This window comes from Oncorhynchus gorbuscha, linkage group LG26, assembly GCF_021184085.1.
Source record: "Oncorhynchus gorbuscha isolate QuinsamMale2020 ecotype Even-year linkage group LG26, OgorEven_v1.0, whole genome shotgun sequence".
NCBI classification, from domain to species: Eukaryota; Metazoa; Chordata; class Actinopteri; order Salmoniformes; family Salmonidae; genus Oncorhynchus; species Oncorhynchus gorbuscha.
The window spans coordinates 18,399,881-18,410,666 of NC_060198.1; the positions used below are offsets into that span (position 1 = coordinate 18,399,881).

Consider the following 10,786-nt stretch of genomic DNA (forward strand, 5'->3'; position numbering starts at 1 on the left):
TGGATGTCATAAGGTGAATGCACCAATTTGTAAGTCGCTCTGGATAAGAGCGTCTGCTAAATGACTTAAATGTAAATGTAAATGAATTAACATGTATAAATGATGGGTTATGAATTAACAGGTATACATGATGGGTTATAAATTAACAGGTATAAATGATGGGTTATGAATTAACAGGTATAAATGATGGGTTATGAATTAACAGGTATAAGTGATGGATTATGAATTAACAGGTATAAATGATGGGTTATAAATTAACAGGTATAAATGATGGGTTATAAATTAACAGGTATAAATGATGGGTTATGAATTAACACATCCCCTCCAGGCATTTCAATACATTCAGGATTTATTCTAGTATTTCACTCGGTGATGTTTCATTATACAGGATTTCTTATAGTGAGCATAACATGACAATACATGACATCTAAGTTGCTGAATATTCTTTTGGACTAACAGTATGAAGGACACAACTCATGTTATTCTGGTTAAACAGTGGGAGACTAGTTGATTAAGGAGTGGGGATTTTTTTACAATTAGGAAATAATAATATGATTCACTCGTACCCCAGCCAGCATTGTGAATGGTGTCTGAGGCGGTGACATACTAGACCATGGCAGTAAATCTAATACTTAGGTATTTTTTGTCAGGCATGAAAGGTCTGTGGTGGTTATAAGTTACATCTCTGGCCATGTTGGCAGGGTCTGAATCAAACCCAATGTCCAGTGGAATTGATCCGTTTGATCGTTTCAGTTTTTAGTAGTTTAATCCTTTGACGTATTGTTCATTTCAACATTTTTCATTTTCAACAAATTAACTGGGTTGGTTGAAAAGTGATACTAAACTTACAAACCAGGCACTATATTGACATAGTGGAAGGATTTTATATATATATATATATATATATATACACACACACATATATGTAAAAGTTATTATGTACAATGCCATTCATATAAAACAAAACCATCAATATTCCAAACAAACTCAAATATATGCATTTTAAAATTCTAAACGAGACAAAAACCCAACAAACTACATCTCCCCGTCCCTAAACTATCCCCTTAAATCATCTAAATTAACCCCAGCCCTAAACCTCCCTTCCACCTCTCCCGGGCAATATGCTGCCCCCATTTCCTCTCTTCCCTCTTCATCCTCCCACTCAAATTTCCCTCCAACATCCTCACTATCCCCACCACCTCCCAATCTCTCCCGGTCTTTACCATGTCCTGCCTGGCTTCCCACAGCACCCATTTAAAGAGGCTTATGAGAAGTCAGAGCAGAAACCTGTCCCTGACCGTCCCCCTCACTCTCCATACACCTCTCTCTACCTTAGCCCAAGTTAAAACAGAATTCCCTTTCACCCACTAAACAACAGCCGTGCCCATACTACTCCAGCAAAGGTCACAGTCCCAAAAGGTGTCTCCTCCCTGCCACAAGATGGTCTTGGACAGGTGGGGGATCGCGCCATGCTATGCCTGTACATGATGGAATGTACCGGCAAGCACTTGTGGAGGCTCAACCAATTCAGGTCCTTGAGCTTGTTGTCCAGACCCCTCGCCTGCACTCCCTCCCAGACCATCTCCACCATCTCCTTTCTGTCTGCCGCCACCTGTGGCCCGTACACCCCCACTAATCTATATCTGCAATCCCTTAAAGTGACATCCACCCCCAAAACCCTCCCCTGCATAACCACAAATGAACCCTAAACCTTTACTTCCCTGTGCCCACACAAAATCCCTACCCCTGATGAGTGCAACCCCCCCTATAACCCAAACCGAATCCCCCTTGTCCCACTCCCTCCTAAATCTATTAACATCCTAGGTGAACCCCCTTTAAAAAACAAAAGTCAAAACCCACACCCTCTAAATAACTAAAAACCTCTTAACAAAATCCCTTAAACACTTACATTTAAACTAACAAAAGTTATAGTAGGCTCCATTAAAAAAAATAAAAACAACCATCACCCAACTACTAACCCCCCCAAAAAAACAAAAAACAAACAGGAGCCTCACTCGATGCTCTCCTGCTCCATCTCCACCGGCAGGGACGCCGTCTCTCCTCCCAACGTCCCCCCGTCTTCCTCCATCTCACCAATCCAGGATGCAGGAATGGTGTTTGGCTCCTGAGTGCCCTGCATCCTGGGTTGACCACCAAACTTCTCCACTTCCCCAGCCCCGTATCTGGTTGGGTAGAGAGTGGGGGAGCCCATGTCCCCAAACAGGAACTCCAGGAGTTGAGGGGCTGGGGAAGCCAGCGAGGACGCAGAAGTTTCTCCCGCCCCAATCACTCGCTTGGCCACCCCCTCCATGCCCCCTTCCCTCTCGCTGTCTGTCGAGAGCCCCTTCCTCTTCCCTTTCTTCTTTTGCGATGGTGGTAACAGGAAGACACCACCCCCACCAAGTTCCTCCACCATTCCCCCATCACTTCCACGAGGACACTCGGCATTTTGCTGTCCCCCCACTCTCTCCTCCTCCACTGGTCCTGCCACCGACTCCTTTTCCACCACCTCTCCCGCCATTGCTGCTCTCTCTGGCTCCTCCACTCCCTTGCTTCCTTCCACCTCTTTTCCCTCCTCTCCTCCCGGTTTTGCTGCTCCCGTGCCTTCTCTGTCCCCCTCTCCTCCTGCTGCCGCTCTTTGCTCCTCCTCCTTCCGTGAGGCCATCCTCTCTGGGCCTGTTCTCGGTTCTTGGTCTGGGCCTCCTCCCCTTCCTCCCGCTCCTGCTCCCCCGCCAACTGCAGACACATATGACCTTTGACGAGCCGGGCATTCCTGCCACAGGTGTGCTGACGAGCCACACCCGTGGCACGCCTTGAGCTCGTCACAGTCCTTTGCCTCGTGCTCCCCAGATCCACAAAATCTGCACTTTCTTGTGCTGCACGAGGCTAGGATGTGGCCGTAGGCCATACAACTCCTACAAAACGGGGGCTGACGTGCATAAAACAATGTCCCCCTGTCAGCCCCCAGGGAGAACATAGCTGGAGGATGAAGGTAGCCGCCCAGTCCCTTTGGGTCCTCCCTGAGGAGGGCCTGGAAGTCTCTCCTCCCATTCCAAAAACCCAGGGAGTCCTTGAGGTGCCTTGCTGAGGAGATGTCATCCATGTATCTCCCCAGAAAGGCCCTCACCTCCTTGTCCTTGACGTACGGATTGGAAATGTTCACAGTTACAATCCTGAAATTGTTTTTTGCCAAGCTGGTTACCTCGTAGTGGCACATCGGCCTCGCACCTCCCACTTCTCGCACCTTTTTCAGGATCTCATCGTGTTTTTCTTTTGAGTGTAAAGCCACATCATAAGTTCCCTCCAACGGGTAACCTTGGAGGCAAAACACATCCTTCCCTGTCAGTTTAAGGATCCACATCAAGATAGTCCTTCCAAATGTTTCACGTCCGAATGGCTCAATCTCCTTGTCCTTCCACACAAAGCGAACTGTATTCGCCAGCCCGATCCCAGGGACCAACCTATTTGAAGAATTTTGCGCCATCTCCACTCCCGCTCTCTTCTAAAAAAGGAAAAACTGAAAAGAAAAGCAATAATGGCTGAGAATCATTACCCCCAAAAAACTTTTACTGGCCGTCGGCTTTCAGCTAAGGGGTTACGGTACCTCAGTACCCAACTTTAACTTAGCCACCCACACAAGAGAGAAGCCTTATAGCTGTGATCAATGTGGCAAGTGGTCTGATTAACCTTCAGAAAATACATGCAGGAGATCCAGAGTGTAGAATGATCTCCAACACCAGACCTATGTACATCAAATCACATTTTATTTGTCACATACACTTGTTTAGCAGATGTTATTGCCGGTGTAGCAAAATGCTTGTGTTTCTAGCTCCAACAGTCCAGTAATATCTAACAATACACACAATCTGAAGGAATGGAATTAAGAATATATAAATATTTGGACGAGTGATGTCAGAGGGGCATAGACTAAGTTCCTTGGCGTACACATCATGGACAAACTGAATTGGTCCACCCACACAGACAGCGTTGTGAAAAAGGCGCAGCAGCGCCTCTTCAACCTCAGGAGGCTGAAGAAATTCATCTTGTCACCAAAAGCCCTCAAACTTCTACAGATGCACAAGCAAGAGCATCCTGTCGGGCTATATCACCGCCTGGTACGGCAACTGCTCCGCCCACAACCGTAAGGCTCTCCAGAGGGTAGTGATCACCGGGGGCAAACTACCTGCCCTCCAGGACACCTACACCACCTGATGTCACAAGAAGGCCATAAAGATCATCAAGGACAACAACCACCCGAGCCACTGCCTGTTCACCCCGCTATCATCCAGAAAGCGAGGTCAGTACAGGTGCATCAAAGCAGGGACCGAGAGACTGAAAAACAGCTTCTATCTCAAGGCCATCAGACTGTTAAACAGCCACCACTAACATTCAGTGGCTGCTGGAAAACATACTGACAACTCCAGCCACTTTAATAATGGAAATTGATGTAAAAATATGTATCACTAGCCAGTTTAAACAATGCCACTTAATATAATGTTTACATACCCTACATTACTCATCTCATATGTATATACTGTACTCAATACAATCACTGCATCTTGCCATGCCGTTCTGTACCATCACTCATTCATCTATCTTCATGTACATATTCTTTATCCCTTTACACTTGTGTGTATAAGGTAGTAGTTGTGGAATTGTTAGGTTAGATTACTCATTGGTTATTACTGCATTGTCGGAACTAGAAGCACAAGCATTTCACTACACTAGCATTAACATCTGCTAACCATGTGTATGTGACAAATAGAATTTGATATACAGTAGAACAGGATAGAATACAGTATATACATATGAGATGAGTAATACATAGACTACGATACAGTAGAATAGGATAGAATACAGTATATACCTGAGGTGGGACCAAGTCATTGTTTTACAAGTCACAAGTAAGTCTCAAGTCTTAGCACTCAAGGTCCAAGTCAAGACAAGCTATGGGGCGCAATCAAGCGATGTAGGCTTGAACACAATCACCCAACCTTAACACACACACCCTCTCTGTGTGTGGTTACAGTATGGGTCTAACGTATGTCAATGGTTTTAGGAACAGCAGTAACATCAGGCAGGATTTAGGCTACCAACTGCCAAGCCAGTTGTAGCTCAATCTTGAGTGCAATGTTCACGTTCCCGCATTGACTGTGTGGAGGCTCATTGATTTAATGTTACGTTAGCCTACATGCTATACTAGCAAAACAATTAATTGTATAGCTGTCAGCTATATTAGCCACGATTTACCGTTCTTTGTGCAGCTTCAAATGTCGAACAAATTTGAAAGTTGTTGCGCCTCCGTCTGTAATTTTCTTCCTGGGTATTTTGGAAGTTGCAATCCGTTTTTTGTTGATACAGCGTAGTCTTTATATCCGAAAATAATAATGACTTAATTACATCAAGTCCAATGGCAAAACGTTTGATTTAATTACATCAAGCGTCCCAATGGTAAAACGTTTGATTTAATTACATCAAGCGTCCCAATGTTAAAACGTTTGATTTAATTACATCAAGCTTTCCAATGGTAAAACGTTTGATTTAATTACATCAAGCGTTCCAATGGTAAAACGTTTGATTTAATTACATCAAGCGTCCCAATGGTAAAACCTTTAAGTTCATTGTGACACGGTCACGTTGCCACGTTGGGATGAAACCTTTTTTTTTAACATCCTTTTTAATATTTTTTTATTTGTAATAATTTTACCCCCGTTTTTTCTCCCCAATTTCGATCTTGTTTCATCTCTGGGGGAGGCGAAAGTCAAGTCATACGTCCACTGAAACATGACCCGCAATACCCAGCTTCTTCACGTCAGCCCGCTTAACCCGGAAGCAAGCCACAACAATATGTCGGAGGAAACACGGAAGTTTCCTTTAAAATTATTCATAAATATTATCCTGCCAACCACTATATGAAGAAGTTTAAGGAAAACATCAACTCAAATTGCTCCTTTTGTAATGACCACCCAGAAACAGTTGTGCATCTTTTTTGGCATTGTATGCATGTAAGAACTGTGGCAAGACATCAGTAGGTTTATAATTGAACACATTTATGAAGATTTTACACTATTGTGGAGAGATGTACTGTTTGGATTCTTTACATACAATAGAAATAAGCGGAATCATTTTTATGTAATTAATTTCATTATTCTTTTGGCCAAATTTCATATACACAAATGTAAATTTATAAACAGAAAACCACATTTTCGTATCCTACAAAAAGAAATTGAACTGTATTTTAAGACGGTTAAATGCTCTACTAACAAAAAAGCTGTTCGAATTGTAAGTATATGCATGTCCCTTAAGGTCCTTGTGTAATTGTAATGTGATATTGTACCCCCTAGCTCGATTGTCCATTGTTTGTAATCTATGTATGCTTGTGTTCCCTCATGTGCTTTATGTATTGATTTGTTGTTAATACAAATAAAAAAAATAAAAAGTGTCGGACGAAACACGGTTCGTTCACCTGACGACCGAGATCAGCCTGCAGGCGCTACAAGGAGTCGCTAGAATTAGATGAGCCAAGTAATGATGTATTGTTACACGTAGAAGCAGTATAGACCGACAGTAGCTTGCTACTTATTTAGATTTAGTTTGACTTAATGAAACTGTCTTAAATGTGCTGTAGTAAACATTATTTATTCGCACTAATCAATCAACACATTCAGGTGTTTATATGTCTCAATATAATAGTATCATTTAATTAAATCCATTAAAAATTATCTTTGTCTGAAAATAAAATATGATCCTCAACTGCGTTTCCCCTCCAGTCAGCAGACGGCGATGTGCGTCTTTCAGGCGATGCTGCCAGCGTGACGTATAATCTAGTGGACGGTTCTTCAGAAACAGCTCGTCAACCACCTCGGTGGCTTGCTAGCCAACATAGCCCAAAGATTCAAGCTATTTTTACGATTTCGGTCAATATTAGTTACTGTGTTTTAGACACACTTCTGTCGTATCTACTTGTTAACCTATTTAATTTAATATTACGTTATTTTGTATTAGTCAGCTATAGTAGCTAGCTGATTAAGTTAGCACTAGACGAGTCGCTAATGATAGCTAGCTAGCTAACATCCCTGAACATGAGCTCCCTAAACTACTCTCCTCCGGTTAAAGAAGAGGGTGTCTGCTGGACGGCGAAAGAGGGTATGTGGCAGAACATTGTTGCTGTGAAAGAGAAGGAAGAGGAGGATGTTACAGTAAAACAAGTAGAGGGTGAGTATGTTACTGTGAAAGAAGAAGAGAAATTACGTTTCAGTGAAAGAAGAGGAAGACGCGTTCAGAGTGAAAGAGGAGGAGGATGTTACTGTAAAAGAAGAGAAAGAGGAGGATGCAGTTTTTTGGAGTGAAAGAGGAGGAGGGGGAGATGACTGTTACATTGAAAGAGGAGAAGGAAGAAGAGGTTGGAGATCTGTTTAACACCAGTAAGTACCGTCTCTGCAGTCGTTGAACCAATATGCAGTAAAGGGGTTCTACACTTTAATGTTGTTCTGTCGGAATGGCTGAAACTACACTAACATGTAGAACATCGAGTGGACCATCAACGAAACGTTAACAATTGATCAAATGCATCTAATGCCTGAAATACTGTAATCCTCAATATCTCTTATTAGTTTAGCCCAATATGTAGTCTTAAAGGGTCAATCAGCAGTTGTTACATCCATTTTGGGACTTATACATTAATGATATGTACCCATTGTTTCTTGAAGAGATCACTTATAAATGCCTCATGAGCTTAGTTCAACTGTCGTACCCCATCAGTTGTCTTGCCTATGCCGCTCTGTACCATCACTCATTCATATATCTTTATGTACATATTATTTATCCCTTTACACTTGTGTGTATAAGGTAGTAGTTTTGGAATTGTTAGCTAGATTACTTGTTGGTTATTATTGCATTGTCGGAACTAGAAGAACAAGCATTTCGCTACACTCACATTAACATCTGCTAACCATGTGTATGTGACAAATAAAATTTGATTTGATTGATTTGATATAGAGGAAAGGATGGAATGGAGCATGATTAGATTCTAAATAGAGGAAAGGAACACATATTGTAAATAGAGGAAAGGATGGAATGGACACTATTAGATTCTAAATAGAGGAAAGGAACACTATTATATTCTATATAGAGGAAAGGATGGAATGGACACTTAGATTCTAAATAGAGGAAAGGAACACTATTATATTCTAAATAGAGGAAAGGATGGAATGGGACACTATTAGATTCTAGATAGAGGAAAGGATGGAATGGACACTCAGATTGAAAATAGCAGTGATGTCACAAACATGTCCCATCCTCAAGTCTCACTCTTTGAAGTGAGTTTGGAAAATCACTATGCAGCATCTTAAAAATAGTTTTCACAAACACACTTTATATGTCCGAACTTAGAATCAAATAGACTTCCCAAAAAGAAGATGGCATTTACTTTTTTTCACCTTAATTTAATCAGATATGTCAATTGAGAACCAATTCACATTTACAATGACGATCTGAATGAAGAAATTGCATTCAATCAATCTTAAGTTCATAATCAAAACATCATATTGTTTTTACACTATTTTAATCTGATTTTCGACATGATCATGTTTTGAGCTGGAAAATAAAATGTAAACCTATTTTTCAGTATGATTTCATTCGTACAATATGATTTAATGTAGCATGAACAAAAACCCATTTCTCAATCAAAAACACAGCCTCACTCTTCTCTCGTGTGATTTCAGGTCCTCTTGACTGGGAAAATGTATTTTCACAATGAGAGCAGTGGTATGTCTTCTCCTCCTGTGTCTTAGTATGTTGGAAAGGCTTTTCTCCTGTGTGTTCTCTCTCGTGCTTTTTCATGCTCCCTAACCGGGTAGAACTCTTTTCACACCGGGAACATTGGTAAGGCTTTTCTCCTGAGTGTATTCTCTCATGGGCCTTTAGGCTCGCATACCACCTAAAATTCCTTCCACAGTGGGAACAGTGATAAGGCTTCTCCCCAGTGTGTCCCCTCTGTATTATTCAGGTTCTCTAACCCAGTAAATATATTTTCACACTGAGAGCAGTGGTAGGTCTTCCTATCTTCTGTGTGTATTTCTTCATGTTGTTTCAGGTACCGTAACTGGGTAAACCTCTTTCCACACTGGGAACATTGGAAACGCTTTTCTCTTGTGTGTGTGTCCTCTCATGCTCCTTTAGGTTCCCTAACTTGGTAAAACTCTTTCCACAGTGGGAGTAATCATAAGGGTTTTCTCCTGTATGTGTTCTCTAATGTACATTTAGGTTCCTTAACCCCTTAAAACTCTTTCCACACTGGGAGCAGGGGTGTTGTCTTGCTGGTTTGGGCGTCTCTGGGTCTCGTTCCCCTGAAGGACTCTTCCTGCTGTCAGAGAGTCGGGTCCCTCCTACCAAAGACAGACTATTTAGTTAAATACTAAACAGAGAACTGAATTAAACCTCCATAAAAACAAAATTGTCTTCCTGTGAGGCTAGATTCCTCAAAAACCTGAAGTCAGTTTTCAGAACATTCCATAATTTAATAAAAAACATAATAATAATAATGTAGAACATAAAATCTAATCTTACTCTCATGTTTATAGCAGAGCTCGATAATAGGGAAAGGGGGTAATATTAGATAATGTCATGCATGTCATGTATAGGCTGAGCAGAGCTCTATAATAATAGATAATGTCATGTTTTAGGCTGTATAACTAAACTATATGTTTGCCATTCCGTGAGACAATTAAGTTGTGATTTTTGGTGTGGGGGGGGGGGGGTCTCTGATGGTATACACATGTTACAGTTAAGCAATAAGGCCCGAGGAAGTGTGGTATATGGCCAATATAGCATGGTTAAAGACTGTCCTTTGTACGACGCAATGCAGAGTGCATGGATACAGCCCTTAGCCGTGGTATATTGGCCATATATCATAAACCCGAGGTGGCTTATTGCAATTATAAACTGGTTACCAACGTAATCATTACAGTAAAAATACATGTTTTGTCATACCTATGGTATACGGCCTCATACCACGGCTGTCAGCCAATCAGCATTCAGGGCTTTAACCACCCATTTTTAAACGTAGCTTTAACATTATATTATAACATAAATTCCTATAATACAGAACAACATTTTCAAGTATAGCATTTCAGTAGCATGCTGCTACATTCGTTCAAAAACTTTGGAGAGTTAGTGCCCTTTTTTAAGACAGTACTTACTGGTAGTAATCAGATCTCCTGACTCCTCTGTCAATACGACAGTTCTCTCTCCCTCTTTCTCGTCATTCACTTCAAAAACGAGAAATCCTCCTCTTTCCCTTCCTCCTCTTGTTTTACTGTAACAACCTCCTCTTCCTTCTCCTCTTTCACGACAACGTTCAGCCCCAGAGCTTCTTTCTCCGTCCAGCAGACCACCTCTTCTTCAGCAGGAGGAGAGTAGCTTAGTGAGCTCATAGTCGGGGATGTTAGCTAGCTAGTTGTTAGCATGAGCGACTAGTTTAGTGCTAGGCTAACTTATAAAGCCAGCTAGTTGACTAACAATGTACATGTAACATTTCAATTGGGGCAATTAACTATATGTCAGAAGTATATTTAAAACACAGAGGCAAATATGCACAGAAACAGTCTAAATGTTTCGGCTGTTGGCTACCAAGGTGGCAGACTCATTGTTGTTGCAGTGTTCCGTCCACTAGATTATACGTCACGCTGGCAGCAACGCCTGAAAGACTCATATCGCCGTCTGCTGACGGAGTGGGTAACGCAGTTAAGATACGTTTGTTTATTTTTCATTCCTTTCATTAAATAAT

The 10,786-nt window shown here is 41.6% G+C and overlaps 1 protein-coding gene across 1 annotated transcript; it reads right to left on the minus strand.

Annotated features, from left to right (window-relative positions):
- Positions 1-2,011: 2,011 nt before the first annotated feature.
- Positions 2,012-5,660, minus strand: LOC124016475. Its single transcript, XM_046332050.1, has 2 exons — positions 5,251-5,660; positions 2,012-3,517 (listed from the first exon to the last, which is right to left on the minus strand). Exon 2 carries the CDS (start codon positions 3,482-3,484, stop codon positions 2,012-2,014), a length of 1,473 nt encoding a protein of 490 aa, XP_046188006.1. The 5' UTR covers positions 3,485-3,517; positions 5,251-5,660.
- Positions 5,661-10,786: the final 5,126 nt, after the last annotated feature.

Excerpts from the sequence above, each read along its gene's own strand:
- LOC124016475 (XM_046332050.1), bottom strand. The coding sequence starts at position 3,484 with ATGGCGCAAAATTCTTCAAATAGGTTGGTCCCTGGGATCGGGCTGGCG.